This window comes from Cornus florida, unplaced genomic scaffold (assembly GCF_030987335.1).
Source record: "Cornus florida cultivar Cherokee Brave unplaced genomic scaffold, ASM3098733v1 CherokeeBrave_3.0.0_Hap2_Chr06, whole genome shotgun sequence".
NCBI lineage: Eukaryota > Viridiplantae > Streptophyta > Magnoliopsida > Cornales > Cornaceae > Cornus > Cornus florida.
In genome coordinates this window covers 55,588,353-55,607,121 of record NW_026775576.1, presented here as the reverse complement: position 1 = coordinate 55,607,121, position 18,769 = coordinate 55,588,353, and the positions used below count along the sequence as shown (strand labels likewise).

The window sequence follows — 18,769 nt, the reverse complement described above, 5'->3', positions numbered from 1 at the left end:
GAATATTTAAATTATGGAAATTAAAAGACAAGTGGCGAGTCCTTTTAGGACTTACCAAATTTAGGATATAATGTCCTAAAAGGAAAAGAAAATGGCGTGGAGTTATTATCATGAGTACAATCTCATAAGAAGGCTAAAGTTAGCCAACCAATAATATATCGACACATGGCGAGCTTTATTAAACTTGCCACGATGGATTAATTTTGTTAAAATTGAATTTATTTGGAAGATCCTATTTTAGTAGGATACCAATTAAATAAAAGTTGACTAAGTCATGGGGACGTGAAGGCAACCTTTTCCTTATTTTTAGGAGATTTCAACAATGGTTCAGCCAAGTCAACTTCTGTTGCTAAAATTTAGCTAGACGTGGGATTTAATTTATTTCTTTATATATATATATATATATATATATATATATATATATATATATATATATTAGGCTTAAACCCATGATGAAGGAATCACCGTAAAAAGGGAGTCCATGAAGCCATGAGGTCTAAATCCAGAGGAAGTCAAGGTTGAAGAGAAGTTGTTAAAATTATGGAAGAGAGCAACAACCATAACTATAACGACCCACTCCACCACATGGTATGATATTGTCCGCTTTGGGCCTGAGCCCGCACGGTTTTGCTCTTGGGCTTCACCCCAAAAGGCCTCATACCAATTGGAGATGACACACTTACATATAAGCACTTCACCTTTCTTCTCCCCAAGCGATGTGGGACTGTGCACCCGTAGCTCGCCAGTGTGGTAGCCTGACAGTGTCTCTCGCACCCGCCCACGGCACACCCGCCCACAGGGTCATCACAATCCACCCCCCTTGGAGGCCCGACGTCCCCGTCGGCACACTTCCAGCTGGGTCAGGCTCTGATACCATTTGTAACGACCCACTCCACCACATGGTATGATATTGTCCGCTTTGGGCCTAAGCCCGCACGGTTTTGCTCTTGGGCTTCACCCCAAAAGGCCTCATACCAATTGGAGATGACACACTTACATATAATCACTTTACCTTTCCTCTACCCAGGTGATGTGGTACTGTGCACCCGTAGCTCGCCAGTGTGATAGCCTGACAGTGTCTCTCGCACCCGCCCACGATGTAAACTCGGTGACCATGACGCCATAGAAGGTTCAGCCTAAAATCAAGGAAACCGTGGTCTACAGAAGAAAGGGAGGTAGGTTGGAGAAATATAGATGTGTACAAATATACTATGGGAAACTACCCACGATGGAGGAGTTGCTAAAATTAAGGAGGTCATGGCACCATGAACTCCAAACTTCAGAAGGAAAGTCTCAAGATGGAAGTTATGCACGATGAGGAGTTTTATCAGAAGTCAGAAACCACGACGTCATGAAAAGAAGGTTCTAGCAGAAGTGAAAGATTACTAGAAATCATGGGACACTTGGCTAAACAGGAATATATCGGTTGAAAGTGGTGGAAACCTATAAGGAAACTACCACTAACCAAGGGAAGTTCTCAAGGGTCATGGGTGACAGGGCAGCAGTTGATGAAATCGTGTCTGAAATTAAGGAAAGGAGTTGACGACGTGAGGAAGAAGAATAAAATCATGGGACACTTGCCAAGTCACGAAGAGAACACGTGGGAATTCATTCTGAAACTACCCATGACGCAAATTCGTTGAAGACTAGAGAGGACGTGGTTGAAGTCTATAATAGAAGATGGATAAGATGGGAGAAGTTACAACCATTGAGGAATCATGGGACATGTGGCAGTCTGGAACCATTCCAGGTGGAAACTGCTGAAGTTGCCACACCTAGTTAATGCATGCATGGAAAGCTCTATAAATAGAACATTTAGGCTTCACTTACAAATCCTGTTCAAATCACACAGCAAAACAGCACTTCAATTCCTTACATTCATGTATCTTTACATTCATGTAATGCAATTTCAATATGTTTAATTCAAGTCCTGCACTTATTATTCCTACTTCCAGCACTTTACTTTGAAGTCCTGCACTTTCAATACCGCTTTCCTTTCCACTAGCCATAGTTCAGTTCGAAAGTCCTTTTTCAAGGCAAAAAGAACCCTTGAAGGTGGTAATTCCAGTCCTTTATTTAATCGCCTGATCCCTGCAATTTCTTATTGGATAGTTGTTCGGATACTCACTTTGGAACGACAGTAGTTCCTGGCATGCCCGACATCCACTCCTACTTTCCACTCAACTGGAAAGCGGAACTAGCGCTTTTCCGCGAGCCGAACAAATGTCAATAGTAAAAATGTCCTATTTTCATACTGACCGTAAAAAACTAAATAAGACTAATCTATGCAAAGAATAGGGTCAACTGAATTTTTTTTTTTTTTTATTTAAAAAAAGAGCACCTGGAACTTGTCACCCTTTGTGTTTTCATCTTTTAGGGCCTAGGTTCTTACGGTTTCTGATTAAGAAAGAATGCTTCCAGATCATGTATTTGAGCTGGTCCAGAATATTGGGTTAGTAGTTGGTAGCTCTTGAGACTAATTCATGTGCTATGAAGTATAGGGAGGAAAAATCGACCTCCGTTTCTTTGGGGTATGCAAGCCTCTGTTAGGAGGAGTTTGGAAGGGGATTTTTTTTTTTTTTTTTTTTTTTTATCTCTTGCCAAACTAGGTGAGAGGGGGACTTGAATAGGAGCACACCCGCAGGAAGCTAGACGTTTTACAAATTAGGTCATTGGATAATGCCCGATTTGGAAGGTTTTATACAGGAGTTTTCACAATTTTTTTGATAATATTTTCAGGTTGAAATGTTACGTATGATTATATAGAAAAATGCTAATTTTGACGTCTAATATTCACTCAAAAAAATCCACAGCATGTGTCAATACTAGATTGGTCCAACTGGTGAGGTCGCTTCCCCTTTCTTCGTCTCCGCTTTATTCTCTCATCTCTCTTTCAATCCTCTCACCTCTTTGCCGATGGATGGTCTGGAGGAAGAGTTAGGGCTACCCAAGGAATCGACGGTGTTATTCGCGCACAATACTTTCCCCTCTTGCTCAGATGGGTTCATCAGAATTGGTCACTGTCGGCGACTGGTCCATCTTTTTGTTTTTCCAACCGGCCCGCCTCTTTCTCTCTCCCCTCTCTCACTCTAGAGTTGCCTACCTCATTAGATTTACTCGTAACGCTATTAGGAAAAAGTTGCTATTTTTCATTACTCATTAGATAAAGAAGAATCAGATTTTTTGGTTGATGGAAGTAAGGTTCAGGCAACTCTCTCTCCTAGATCGATCACCCCAATTTCATCAACTGTTTGAGAAACTAAATGGGTCTCTGTAATTTTTATTTTTTATTTTTTATTTTTTTTTTCTAACAATGAAAATGGGTTTCTGTTTCAGGTACTGGTTTCAGAGAGAGAGAGTTTATGGAGAGATAAAGATAGTTTTGACGGAGAAGATGGGTTCACCGGTGGTCGTGGAATGTTTGGTACATTCATTGTTGATTGTTAAAGAGAGAAAGAGAGGAGGGAGCGAGAAGGGGCATCGGTTCGACAAAAAAAGAAAAAAAAAATTTGCCACGTTGACAGCCACGTATGACAGTCGATAAGTGTCGGGTGAATAGTAATCGGGCTGCATAGTACCGCTCGATTATATATAGATATAATTTCTTAAATGGTTTTGTGGCCCAATTATCGGATCAAAACCTAATAAAATCTTAATGATTTTGTTTTTATTATGTCAAGTAATCTTAATTTAATACTTTTTTTGCCACGAGTCTTACATTTATTGTCTAGTAAGTATTAAAAAGAAAACGTGATAAGATCTAAATTTAGTTATAAACAATTATAACTAAGACCTAAATTACAAATTTGGTGATTTTTTTTTGGTTGAACATGTGGCGTGAAATTCATAAGTTCTTAATGTAACGGATAGTTTAAGTTATTGGATAATGTCACATACTAATTCATTTATACTTCTTTCATGTTTAATTCAAATTGACAAATACTCATCGTAACATTCTTTTCCACCTAAATTCGTAATGCTTTTATTACGGTCGGGTCACCTTGCCTATCCGGATGGTTCACCAGGACTCTTACTCATTTATAAAAAAATTTAAGTTATTGAATAATACTATATATTCACCTATTTATATCATTTTTTCGATCCTAAAAAAATATCCTACAAATACCGTTATAACACCTAACTATGCCCCCACGGGGTTACAAATACATTTCTACATTACATATGAATACGGGCTCCGTTAGTAAAATATTTTTCGTACCTCATAGATTCCTTTCCCCAAAACAAAAAAGTTAATTAAATAGAAAAAAAAATCTTAATAAAATGGTTGTTAATGCTTCTTAAATGAAAAAATGGGATTTGTCTGCACTCATTTGAGCAGAGCTTCCAAGTTCTCAAATTCTAGGGTTTTACTATTATCAGAGAGTGAGAGAGGTTCAACAATGTCGGACTATCTCCCTGAAGAAGTCCTGACCGATATCTTCACAAGACTGCCGATCAAGACTCTTCTGCAAATCAGGTGCGCTTGCAAATCATGGTACGCTCTAATCACTAGCCCTAATTTCATCCAACACGTCAATCGAACCCTTGCACACAACACCCCTCCATTACTGCTCCTTAGGTACTGCATTGACAACAAAGAGCACTACACAGTACACTGCGACGACGAAACATTTGTCCAGTGTAGGCCACTTGACTCCGCTTTTGATCACTCCCCAATCTCTTACTTCAGAATACTGGGTTCATGTAATGGGTTAATTTGCCTGTACGACAGTGATGGTCCTACAGAGATTATCATTCTGTGGAACCCCGCCATTGACAAGTCCGTCACACTTCGTATTGAATCAAACTCCAAAGGGTGTGCTTTTGGGTTTGGGTTCGATTCTCGGACTAATGACTACAAGGTTGTGAGACTTGTTTATGTTCATGACTCGTCGTTTGATTATTCAGTTCGGCCCGAGGTTGATGTTTATGAGCTTAGTACAGGTATCTGGAGAAGATGGAGAAGAGGCATTGGTTCTGCTCCTCCTCCTCCGTGTCACATCATTCTGTGTCAATGGTCACATGTTTTTGTGAATGGGGCTTCACATTGGATTGCTTTGAACGGCAGCGTTGGGTTGTGGAACAAAATTTGGTACTTGATTTTGTCATTTGATATGGGTACTGAGGTATTTACGGAGATGATGCTTCCCAGCGGCATTGCTAATGGCTGTGAGCTGAAGGTGTCCATTGCACTTTTTGGGGAATCTCTTTCTCTGTTCTGTTATGATGATGGTTTTAGTAGCACAAGTATTCATTGTTGCATATGGGTGATGAAAGAATATGGCGTGGCAAGTTCTTGGACCAAATTGTGCACTGTTGATATAGGAGGAATATGCCAGGTTTTAGGATTTAGGAAAACGGGCGAAGTTTTAGTGGAAAAGCGTAATGGAAGGCTGGTTTCATATGATCCCGAGACCAAAGAAGTGGTGGATACCGGAATCCGTGGGCATCGATCTTCGTTTCATTTGTATACTTACGTGGAAAGCATGGTTTTACTTGGGAGGAAAAAATGAAGTGGAAGACCTAATGGGCCAAGCATATAATGTAAATAGTAATGCCCTAACTGAAAAGGTTGGAGAGGGAGCATCGAGGAGCATCAATTAAGAAGCTAAAGCAAGCAAAGAAGAATAGGAAGGCTGGCAATGTGAATGTAATGTACTTTGCAATATCTGCACCTTTTGTCTTAATTTCTGTATTATCCTTAGATCCATGAGATTGACCTTGCTATAAACTTAAAAAAACTTGACTTTTCATCGGAGTATCGTTTATCTAGCAAAATTTGTTGCCATTGTTAAGCATGTAAGGGTGTGTTTGTGTATGTATTAGAAGGCTTTTTATATGTAGAAGAGGAAAAAGAAGATGATGAAATGGGGCGGGTCTTAGAAATCATACCAGGTTTTTATTTTATTTTATATATATATATATATATATATGTTTTGTTTCCTTTTTTATTAAAAAAAAAAATGGCACAATGTTATTGGAAGGCCATACTATAATGTATAACTTATCCAAGACAACATAATTTGTTAGTGACTGCAAACTAATGCTATGGCCTAACTTGTAAACTTCACCTTTTTTTTTTGTCTTGTGAAGGGTTAATTGCAAGAATATGATGATTCATAAGTGTATTTTTTTTTGGTAATTATCTTTGTTATTATTGTTATTGTTGTTATGCAATGAAATTTATTTGATGCAATAGTTATAAAATATGGTGTTTGTATTCACTTTAACTAAAAAAAAATGGTGTTTGTATTCAGACAAAGCCTATAAAAGAGTTAACAAGTATGTGAAGAAGATTGTGACAAAGTAAGCAGAATGGAAAGAGAAGGATAAGATATAATTGCATGTGCTTAGGTTTTTTTTTTTTTTTTTTTTTTTTTGATATGTGAGTAAAAATTTAAATCTAATTAAGAAAATTCTGGACAGTCTTTCCAACAGCACCAAGCATAGCAGTTTTGACACTTAAAACATACGACGAGTCTATATGTTTTGTACAGCATAAAGGACCCTGATCACTTCACAGTTCACACAGGTTATCAGAATTCTTGCACATGATGTCATCTTATCGTCATCTATTTTATTTTTCTTTCACTATGCAAATTACATACCCACACATTTGTTTTAGGAACTCAAAATTAGAAAAGACAGAATATGTATACCACTTGAGCAAAGCTGTTCGATATATATATGCAGTATATACACTTATTTCAAACACTATAAATAATATATATGTATACACATGGTCGCATACCTACTGAGAAAATAATAAATAATATAAACATGAAACACATACAGGTTGAGCTTGAGGTTGTGGCCTTCCTCCTCCACCTGCCTTCAAATTGATTCTTTTTCCATGGCATGTAAGTCTACAATAACATCACACACTCCAGCAGCCATGGCTTCCTCCCATTTCCTCTGCAGTCAACACCTCTACACTCCCCTCAATAGCAGAAACGAACACAAATTTTCAAGAAAATGTCTATGTTCTTCATATAAGCCACATGGTTCATGTTCTTTTGAAAAAAAAAAAAAAACTCAATTTCGAAGTACCCAATTGATCAAAGGCATGGCTTCTGATCCACAAACTGGCAGAAAACAATTAGAGGTACATTTATTCCTTCTGTTATTATTGTTAGTGAATCAAAAAATTTGGGTTTTTATTTTTATTTTTTATTACTATTTTTGTTTTTTGTTGGTGGGGCTATTAGATAGTGTATGACCTAGATGAAAGACTGAATAAATTAGCTGATGAAGGGGATAAGAATGCTGGACTTTCAGGACTCACTCTGTTTTCACCTTGCAAGGTAAGCAGATCAGTCTTTTGCTTTTGGGTATTGAAATTGATGAACCTTTTTTTTTTTTGGTTGGGTTTTTATTTTTATTCTAAGTGGTGCAGATTAATTTTTTTTTTAATGAATAACCAGCAAGAGGGAAGATGGGTTTCTTGATTTGGCATCTTTCTTTCATGTAAGTTCTTTCACTGGTAGTTAGTTTCTCTAAAATTTTACTTTTGAACTACAATTATAAAATTTAAAGAAGTAGAACAAGAAATTTGTTGAAAATTCTAAATAAGATAGGAAATTTTTTGTTTTAATTTCTTCTATTATTCAAAATAGACTTTAATGACCCACTTTACACTTCCAGGTAATAAGTTTGGGAGACAAAATTAGATTCTCTTTGGCCTCATCAAAACCTAAGGATCGATTGTCAACCAATGTGCCTGGAGTTCCCCTTGATGACCGAAATTTGGTAAAGGCACAAGCTCCTCTGTTCCTTTATTTGTCTTATATGTTTTATTTTCTTTATCGTGCGAGGCTCGTGGTTTTGCAACCTCTGCAGATAATCAAATCCCTTAATCTTTACAGGAAAAAGACTGGAAGTGAAACTAATTTTGGGTAAAACCTAGAACAATTGTGATGAATTTATGAATTTGGTAGTGTAATTGAGATGAATATTGTATATTGAACCTTACTGTTTATTCACGTTTTAAATCCATGGCAGATTCATCTTGATAAACAGGTACCTACGGGGGCTGGGCTTGGTGGTGGAAGCAATAACGCTACAACGCTCTATGGGCCACAAATCAATTCTGTGGTTGTCTTGCCACTGAAAGGAACTCCAAGAGTGGTCAAGCGAGATTAGTTCAGATTTTCCTTTCTTCTTCTCTCATGGAGCATCCTATTGTGCGGTTGAGGTGAGTTATGTCCTGTCAAATACAAAATTCACCCAATCTTGTCAGTTCTTGGCTTTCCATGTTATTGTTGTTTCTCATGCCTTGCAGTATACATTGGTGTTGGAAAAATAGTTTATGAGTCTATATGCGTACATATTGCTGATTGTGCTTTAATAAATCCCTACTTGGTTCTGTTTTTATTTCATATCTTATTCTTGAAACTCATTTGGTTGGAATTGACTAGCATTGGCTTGAATTGGTTAAAGCTGACTCTCAATTGAGCTTCATTGTTTCCTTTTTGTTTGAATCTTCATATAGAAAGCCGGCGTCCTCATACTTCTCCCTTCATTCATTGAGTTGGAGGAATCCATAGGAGGCCCTCCCGTTATGTGTTGCATGAAAGAACCTTTCTTTATATGACTTCTCTTTTGCCTCAAGTCAAATGAATACGAAAGGGTTCATTCACTGTAAATCAACGTGAAAGGGGGAATTTCTGGTATGCCTCCACTGTAAATGAATGCATCATCCAATCATCAATTTACTTGGGGTTTCAAGCCTACTCACACTTCTGTGAAAGCAAAGATCCCATCTTGTTTCCTTGCTTTCTTGCAGAAATAACAATATGGAATGACATGCACCCTTATGAAGTGCTAAGCTGGTTGAGGTGCAAGGTTAAAATGCCTGGGGTTGTAAATTTTGGTTGGTGATAGTAATACCATATAACCAACAAACAAAAGACAGAAGCCTGGGTGGCTAGCTCATCCCTATCCCTGTGGCGTGCATGGGGGCAAGGAAGCATACAGACAGAATCCTCATAAATGGAATTGCTACTGACTAGCTCAGGAAATCAGTACCATTGGTTAACCACAACAATGTGTTTTAGGTTCATTAATGCTAGGTCGAAGAAGGTTAAAATGGGTAATTAGCAAAGCGACGAAAGGAAATAATTGGAAATGTGGCGCATCAAGTTGCTTAGGCTTAGCCTTAGAAGGTGATTAGTGATGACATAGTTAATGGTGATTGTTGGATATTACACAGTAAGAGAGTTATCATTGGTTATGTCATGATGAATGCTATGGTGCTAATCAAGTTCTCTTATATAGTATCAACCATATTGTTTCTTACTATTTAGCCCTATTAAACAATAATGTAATTGTTGACACACAAAAATGGCAGCTTAAGTGGCTGTCACTTTGGCGTCCACGTGGACAAATGAAAGAGAGAAAAGTGGGCCAAATTATGGCCCCATAGTGTGGTGACACATTGCATATGCCGGAGGATTACACCTGGCAGAATTGAAATAGGGACAAGTGGCCATTTTAATTCTGCCGAATAATGGGTATAGTTGGCCATTTTAATTCAGCCATGTAACAGGCCTTGTGTGAGCCCGAAGGAAGCCAGAATATGAATGATGGATAAGGTAGGTGATATACACAAAACCTCCCAATTACGTGGCCATCAAATTGAGGTTAACTGATTTGCTAAAAACTTGGGAAGTTAATTTGGGACACTTGTCATGTTGGTTTTAAAAGGAAAGTTCATAAATGAATGAGGACAGGAACATGGCTACATTCATTATAACTGGAACATATTTCAAGGATGTTACTAAGGTTTGTTCATGATCTGTTTGTGAAAAAGTGTTTTTGTGAATAGAAAGTGGCCGTCTGCAGGGTTTGGCTTTGGCTCCTGTAAATTTTGCAATTGCAAGCCTGTTCTTTTTGCAGGGCACCACGCTGCAGTGAAGGCGCTTGGTCCCTGTTAAAAATAGAATTAAATTAAAAGTGACTTACTTGTGGCTTAGACATGATGGTATTTAGAGTGAGTGGCTATGAATAGCTGTTTGCTGAATTGTTAACCTTGAGGTCCACAAAAGACATTCTAGACCAACCAACTTGTAATTTTTTAGTGTTCTTGTGACAGAAATTCTCTTATAAATGACACTTGAACCATACACTTTATATACATGTGTGTGTGTGTGTGTGTTTCATTTTTCCTGTTGTTAGCAAGTAGCAACTTTGCTCCATGAGTACTTGATCTGACCCTCCGCTACATTGTCAATGCAGAAGCCAGCTTTATCACCCTTGGCATAAAATCTGTGGTACGGAGAACCTGTTTCGACAAGTTCTTATAGCTCTCCTGTTGATCGTTCCAAAAAGGGAAATGGGAAGGAGTTGTGGATGTGTGACTTCCATTCATGTAATATATTTTCATTTATCAACAATGTCAACGGTAAAAATGTCGGATTTTCATCCTGTTTGGAGTGCTGACGATAAACAAGACTACTCAGTGCAAACAAAGAATGCTTCCAGATCATGTAGTGTTTGACCCCAATGAGTTTATAGCCTTTGCATATCTTCTTTTTCTGGAATTTAAAAGATTTTGTTCCAGTTTGAGATCTGATCCATGTCCTATGAACTTAGAAGATGGAGAACCAATCCTGTTCTTGGGCGTACATTCCTCTATTAGGATTGGTTTGGAAGGTTTTATACCCTCTTTATATATATATACATACAAATTTTGTGATAATATTTTCAGGTTGAAATGCCTTGTATGATTTTTTTTTTTTCATTTTTACTACAGCTTCTATGATGAAGCAATTGCTTGACAGTCTTTCCAACGGCAGAAATCATAGCAGTTTTGAGACTTCTGCAATAAATAAAGTTGCTTTGTAGACCTCACCATCAACTAAAATATAAATTACAAATTTGGTGGATATTTGTTGAGATGAATATGAAAAGCAAGAAGCTCATAGGTGAAGCAGTGTGTGTTTGTAAAATCAGTAGTACATTACAAACGCCGAATATGCAATAAGCATACTATCTATCTACTTTTAAAATAGTAAACTACTAAACAGGCATATTTTAATAAAGTAAACAGATAATATGTATTTTAGATTATATTATACTGTTTACTTTATTAATATATAATTAATTTAGAAGTAATGTGAGAGAAAAAGATAAAACAAGGACGACCAATGATTAAACAATTGTGTCAAAAAGGATGGATATACTCTTAGGGAGGATCACGAATTGATTTGGTTTTGAGTAAAATTCAAACCAATTTGGTCCTCACGGATTGGTTAAATCTGAAACCGAACCGATCTGTGGGGACCCTCAAACCGAACCAAATCGATTCGTGATATAACGGATTGGTTTGGTTCAGTTCCCACGAATTGGGTTTCACAGAACACAATTAAGAAAATTGAAATTAGAGGCAAAATTTTTATTTTCGTCTGAGTCATGCATGAATTTCTAAAGACTATACATATTAATAAATGGGCTATGAAAATGACAAGGTAGAATTGAAACTAGGTGACGAGATGGAGCAATCAAGATTTTTTTTTCTAGAAGAGAAGAACAAAAATTCATAGAAGAAAATAATGAAAAACTTATGAACTCACTGGAAATTAGATGTAGATGAAGAGGAAATGATCGGCCGATGTAAATTGGAGATGCTTACTTGTTTGGGTTCCATAAGAGAGTGTGAGCAAAGCAGTGGGTTTGCGGGCTTAGATGAGACTTGATGGGAGGCTAGATATGCATGCAAATGAAAGGAAAATAAGAACTAAAAGGTGTAAGCAGTAAAGCATCTTGGGTTCCTAAAATAATAAAACTTTTGAAAACTTAACACTTAAAGAAAACAAAAATACTGTATCAATAATGTATTATGCATTTACTATATACTATATATATTATATAATATATGTATATTAGTGATACGGATTGGTCACAGATCAGTTCGGTTTTTTCAGCACCTAATCCATTAACCGATCTGGTCACTACGGATTACTAATTTTTCAATCCATCACCGAACCACGACACTAGAAAACCAAATCGTACCACACAAATTAAATTGAATCGGTTTGGTTTAGCGGATTGACGGATTATTTGAATACCCATAATACTCTATAACATTCTCCAACTATGGACAATGCAATAGAGAACAACTAATGGGGTCCACCATTTTGCTACTCCGCATTTTACCCGCACCGACTCTCCTTCTCTCTACATTATAAAAATATTCTCTATTTTTTGCCCCACCCCAGTTACTCTTATGAAATTTTTTGATTGTGATGTGGGGCCTCCATGAATTAGGGATTGCAGATGAGTCTAGTCTGAGTTTTGCTCACTTCGAACTCCTCTCATTTATTTGTGTTCGCTCATCGAGCTCGAAATCAAATTCGAGCCAAGTTATCTTTGCTCGATTCATTCATTTAAAGCTCGTTGAGAGTTTTTTTATTTCATATTTTATTGTCATAACTAAATTCTTCCAAATATTAACAAAAAAAAGTCGAAAAAATGATGGCCATTATATTAAGGGCAAAAAAAAGAGAGGGGGGCTAATTACAGTGAGTTAGCACTCGATTTTGTTGGTACCATCCAACTGAATCCAATTTAATTGTTTACGTGCAAGCGACTGTTCTTTCACAGTAGCTGTTAAGATTGGTTAGTTTTAAATGCATTAATTAGTTAAGTTTCTATTTTAATGGACTCTACAAACATGACTTTTTTAGACAAAATTACCCTTTTAAATTATCTTTTCTTCTTCTCTCCTCTTTTAATCTATCTATATATGAATGTATGCATGTAAATTATACATATATAAAATAACTAATGTTATGCGAATGGATTCTGAAAAAAGAAAGAAAAAAAAAGTCAGATAGGATAAATCATTCGCAGGAGATGGATTCTGAACGGAAAAATCCGCAAAGAAAAGTAAATAAATAAATAAATAAATAAAGAGCAAGAAAATAATCCATAAACAAGATGGATTCCGAGATTTTTTTAAAAAGTTACAAAATTAGTTTTATATATATATATACACGCACACGTATATATTTCTTTTTACAACTATCTTGGGTGAATGAATTCTTTTTTTTTTATTTTTTAAATCCACTTATACATGGATAGTTGTAAAAATAAAAAATAAAAACAAAAAGAAACATATATATAGGAAAAAACAAAAAAGGAAAAAACAAAGGGAAAAAATTCATTCACTCGAGGATAGTACTCAAGGATAGTTGTAAGAAGAAATATATATATGTATATATATATACATATATATAACAACTAATTTTGTTTTGTCTGTTTTTTTTATAAAAAAAAACAAAAAAAAAAAAAATTCGATCTCAGAATCCATCTTGTTATTCTTTTCAATCTCTATTTTTTTTCTCCTTCCTTTTATTTTTTTTAGAATCTAATGAATGGATTATCCCATCTATCTTTTTTTTCTTTTTCAGAATCCATTCACATAATACTAGTTATTATACACACACACACACACACACGCACACACATTTCCATGTGAATCAATTAAAAGAGAAGAAAAGAAAAGAATAAGAAAGGCTAGATAATTTAAAAGGGTATTTTTGTCTAAAAAAACCATGTTTGTAAAGTCCATAAAAATAGAAACTTAAGTACTACTTCTGTCCTAAAATTGTGAGTCACGGTTTTCCAAACACGACATCATTTTTGGGACAGATGGAGTAATTAATACATTTAAAACTAACCAATCCTAACAGCGACTGTAAACAGTCGCTCGCGCGACTGCTATTAGCACTCCTAAAAAAAACTCATATGTCACAACATTTGCAAAATTCAAACTTAGTGTTTCCAAATTTGATTCTCTCTCTACCTTATTGAAAGGTATTGTAATCGGATCACATTTTTGTGTTTGGAATATAAAAGGGGTAAGTGCATAAAACACCCCTTAAGTATACTCTGAGTAGCATTTTTACCCTATTTGAAAAAGTGTGCAATAAACACCCCTAATCTTTCAAAATTGTATAAAATTACCCCTCTGTCAAAAACCTGACATGAATTATTATTGTAATACCCATTTTGCCCTTTTAGTCTTCCAAAAATACCCATCTTCTCTTTCTTCTCCACCACCGACTCTTTCTTCCATCACTGCTAGCTTCTCTCATCACCGTCTTCTTCTTCTTCAACCACCACTACCGCTCTCAATATCGTTATACGACCTTAGGTTCACAAATTTTTTTTGTAATTACATCAACAATGTAACAATTTTATTACTTTTCATTTGGAAAAAAAAAAAGAAAAAAAAAAAGGAGCAAACAAACAGTACACTATCATCATCACCACAGAGTCAACCACGGCTGAGCTAACAGCCAAGCTCTCCACAGCTGTCACCCACGGCTCTCCACAGCCCGTCGCCCACGGCTGAGCTGTCTGCCTTCACCGTAGCTGCATTGCCGAGCCCTTCCTTGCTCGCCGGCCATCAATTCCACCGGTCGAGCTCGCAGTCGCTCACGGCTGAGTTTTTCCTTGCCTGTCGATACCGCGACTATAACGACCCAAACCCTGGGGTCCGAATTGTTTATTGGGTCCTTACCCAAACCTGAGGTCGTCTAAGGGCACTATGGCAAATTCTAAGGTCAATACATAATATACATGCCTTCCCAAAGCTTATACAAAACAGATGAGATTACAAATACAAAAGATGATAAAACAGTCCACTAATCCATTCAAACCTTTGGAGGAACGTCATCCGCTACTTCCTTCTCGTGACTTGAAAATGTAATAATGTGATGGGGTGAGCTCAACTGCTCAATAGGTAATTCCTAAATTACCGGTTTTGGACTCCTTTGCCAACAACCAAAGAACGGAAAAAAGATGTCGGGAACTATCAAAATCATAATCCACGTTATTCAATTTTTTAAAAAAATTATCATCACATAATCAGTCATAATCATAGGTGCCAAAATGTCATGAAATACAATACATTGCGTAACCATCCCGTGCTTGGTCTCACACCAACCCCAAATATCCACCTACGCTAACTGACTTTACTGAGCTTGGATTGACACTCTTAATGTCAACTTTTTCACGCCCCACACCGAGCCACGGCCACTCTAGGTCACGTTAGTTGCTAACTGACTTTATCAAGCTAGGATTAACACTCTTAGTGTCAACTTTTCCACGCCTTACACTGTGTCGCGCCTATTTTAGGTCAAGTTAGCCCCGAGCTCGCGATACCCGGTTCGTTTCTAAATCATTTTCTCACAATTCCCTTTCAATCACATTTCTTTACAAGAATCATTTCAACCTCACTTTTCCCAAGTCATGCCAATGACATGAATGGAATCATACATGAATGAAAATGACAATACACATAATTGTATTTTATCAACTTAATCATACATACTCATCATCATCATCATCGTGTATATATATATAACCTCAAGAGAACAATTCAACATAAGGCATGCTCATTAAACAACTTTGGAACTAAACACATATATATACACAATTAACGTCATTTAGATCATGTTTTGCCACATAAGCATGTAAACACATAATCAACAATTCAATCCCGATATATGTCATTTTAAGCATGCTTAGCAAGAAATCAAATAACGAACTCAACAAAAGTCAAAACATGACGGTTTAGGCATCCCTACCTCAAAAGTAGCCAAAATGCATCCCCGGCCTAGAAAGTCAACGCCGGTCAACGGAAGCGGAACGAAAAACTGTTCTGTGGGAATGTAGCCGACGATGAGGAGATTTTACTGTTCCAAAGGCTCGGCTCCGGAATCCAACTCCAAGTGGCCCAAAATCCCATCCGAAGTCTTAGATCCAAAAACTTCAAAAATTCGTAAAATAATTACCATTCCTCCAAAAATTATATCCTTTAACTATGTGATAAAGAACGACGAGAGAAACATTTTCTGTCAAGAAATCAAGACCGAAAACTTGACCGATCGGTCGAAAAATGGAGGAGAAGCTTGAAACTCGAAAAAATAAATAAATTAAAAAATAATAATAATAAAAAATGAGAAGGATAGAAAACTGACGTGAGGGAAAGTGAGAATGAGGGTCTGTAATGACCCTTTGGGTCATTAAAATGCTTATACTCAAAGCAGGTCCTACTAGCCTTATAAAAATCTCACCTTTCATAATATATATATATATATACACACACACAAATCAAATTACAACCACATAATCCAACATACAACCATTTAAACATATACAAAATGATAATACGTGAAATGCAGCGGACCCGTGACATAACCCCCGTGCTCAAGAACCCCGGTAGTGGGTCCCACCTCGAACCTCCCTGCCTGAAAAATAAAAAAAATGCTAAAATGGCCACTAATGCATTTCTAAGAGTCCTGCACCCAAGAAAATGCTCCAACCAACCCTGGCAACATACCCGGCATACCCCACAATGTTCGGGAAGCAAAATGAGATAAGATGAAAATGATCCAAAAAAAATCGAAAAATTCCAGAAAATGGCAGAAAAAGGAAAAATCAAGATCATTACAGCGATGCAAGGTCACAGCCGGTCCATTTTGTCACAGCCACTGCACCACCATTCCAAGTTCCCTGCACTGTCTTTGTTCACCTCAAATCTAAGAAGTGGAACCCAAAATCATCACCTCCAATTCATTCACAAGACGTAAAGAGATGTTGCAGTCGCCAACGACATGAGACGATTCATTCTGATCCTGAAGATGGATGAGAATGAAGAAACTGAGGCCGAAACCGAATCGAAGAATTTCAGGGGCTCTTCGTGAATCCCGATCTGCTAAGTCGTACATGGTGGTTTCGGTCCGAAAGACTCGCGAGTCGTACATAGTGGTTCTCAAACTGGAAGCTCCACCTCCTTCGCCGCCGACCTGGTCGACACACGGTAGAAGCGTGAGGGCATCACAGCCTTTGTTTCTTTTTGGATCTGTTCACAATTTCTGTTCTTAGTAATGAAATTAATCTTCTCGTCTCACATACCAGTTATTCAGCTTGCACCATGGATCGCAATTTCCATCCATTTGCAATTCAACTCTGCTTGTAATTCTTCAATGTGAAACCCTAATTTCATTAATTCACAACAATTGTTTTTCGATTTGCACCAAGCATTAATTTGATCGAAGAAGAACAAGGTAATTCATTCATGGAATTCAATAGAAAAACGGTAATTTGCTTTTCGATTTGCCCTCCGCCTTCTATACTATCACTTAACATCACCAATTTCATACCCATGGTCACTACTCACCGTTGTTCTCATAATTGCAGAATGAGTGTGCAAAACGAGTCACCGTTTATTGTCCGTTTTGGTCTTTTTACAAAATTTTGAATTTTTATATATTTTATAAAATTGTTGACTAAGGGTACTTTAGTTAAGTTTGGTTTTAAATGTGTTGGAGGGACTTGATTACACCAAATTAAAACTTGAGGGGTGTTTTTTGTATGGGAAGGGTGTGATATGTACTGTAAGCATAGTTAAGGGGTGTTTTTTGCTTTGTTCAACGACACCACTCTCTTCTTCTTTCTGTTTCTGGGTCAACTGTTGCTAATCGGGAAAGACCAGTGAACCCTGAGTTGGCACGTGAGAGGCACATGCGTACTTAATTCGTGACTGTGAGTCAGTGAATGGATCGAATCATGATTCCCACTTGGTCCGATAGTACGGATCTGACTGTGATAAAATTATCCAGGGTAGTAAAACAAGGTTTTTTTTTATTTTTTTTATTTTTATTAAATTAATGATAAAATTAAGAAATACTGAAGTTGAAACCAGTGTTAGTAATTCACTAATTTGAGAGTTGAAATCTTGAAGTAGTCTATTTGACCAAAAGGTCCACGTCTATTTGACCAAAAGGTCCATAACATTTGTGTGGGTAGTGTTAATTGTAACTTTGCAGTTAGACCAACTCGTTTATTCAGTGAATAACTCAAACATTGAATTAAACACCAAGTGAGAGTCTAATTATAACACTAAATATAACATTAAGCAGGGACAGATCTATGTATAAGTCAGTGGGGGCAATTGCCCCCATTGAAATTTTTTTACTTGTAGTAATATGCCCTATTATTTTATTTATTTTGATATATATACTTATAAAATTACACAACTACCCCTACTAAAATTACTAAAAAATTACACTATCGCCCTCTCTCACACAATTTCCTGACTATATCCCTGATACTAAGTATAATATGTTTTGCTTGTTGACTCAAAAATTTAGTAATCACGGTATTTCTCCATTCTCTTTATTGGAATTCGCCGTGAGATGAGCCCCCTCTAACACTAAACCATTCCATTCCTTGTTCAATTTCTACGAGATGAATTCTCAAACACTAAACCACTTCATTTCTTATTCGCCTCTATACAAAAATATAAGAAGATTTTCATAATGGGGGCAAAGTTGCTGCCAAAACAAGTGCAACTAGATAGATGGTATTTATTTGTCAGTTTTTTAAAAAATGTAGATATATATTTTAAAATTCAGAAAATTAGGATTTTATAAACCTGTTTTCGCATATGAGAATATATATCATGTGTACCAAGAAAATTTTTTTGCACAAAGTTAATCGCAGGGACGGACCAATGCATTAGCAGGGCCAATTGCCCCCTGCTCCCCATGAATTATTTTATTTTTTACTATTAATAATAGTGAGTTTTTCTTTTTTGAATTATATATAATTATTAAATTTTCATATCGCCCTCCCCCAACCCAAATTCTTGGTCCGTCCTGTTTAAAAATCCTTTTTTGTCCACTAACTTTTTAAATCGTGACAAACTGCTATAAAATATTTTTAAATCATTTTGTGAAAGATTTTGTTTTAAGGA

The 18,769-nt window shown here is 36.6% G+C and overlaps 1 protein-coding gene across 3 annotated transcripts; it reads left to right on the top strand.

Moving 5' to 3' along the window:
• Nucleotides 1–4,126: 4,126 nt before the first annotated feature.
• On the top strand, nt 4,127–10,912 carry LOC132311557 (F-box protein CPR1-like). Of its 3 annotated transcripts, none has more exons than XM_059809510.1 (4): nt 4,127–7,105; nt 7,209–7,467; nt 7,645–8,194; nt 10,237–10,911. In XM_059809510.1, exon 1 carries the CDS (start codon nt 4,311–4,313, stop codon nt 5,511–5,513), a length of 1,203 nt encoding a protein of 400 aa, XP_059665493.1. In that variant the 5' UTR covers nt 4,127–4,310; the 3' UTR covers nt 5,514–7,105; nt 7,209–7,467; nt 7,645–8,194; nt 10,237–10,911. The 3 variants fall into 3 exon arrangements, with proteins under 3 accessions (XP_059665493.1, XP_059665492.1, XP_059665491.1); XM_059809509.1 differs by having other exon boundaries at nt 4,127–7,467; nt 7,645–7,749; nt 8,020–8,194; nt 10,237–10,908; XM_059809508.1 differs by having other exon boundaries at nt 4,127–7,467; nt 10,237–10,912.
• The last annotated feature ends 7,857 nt before the right edge of the window (nt 10,913–18,769 follow it).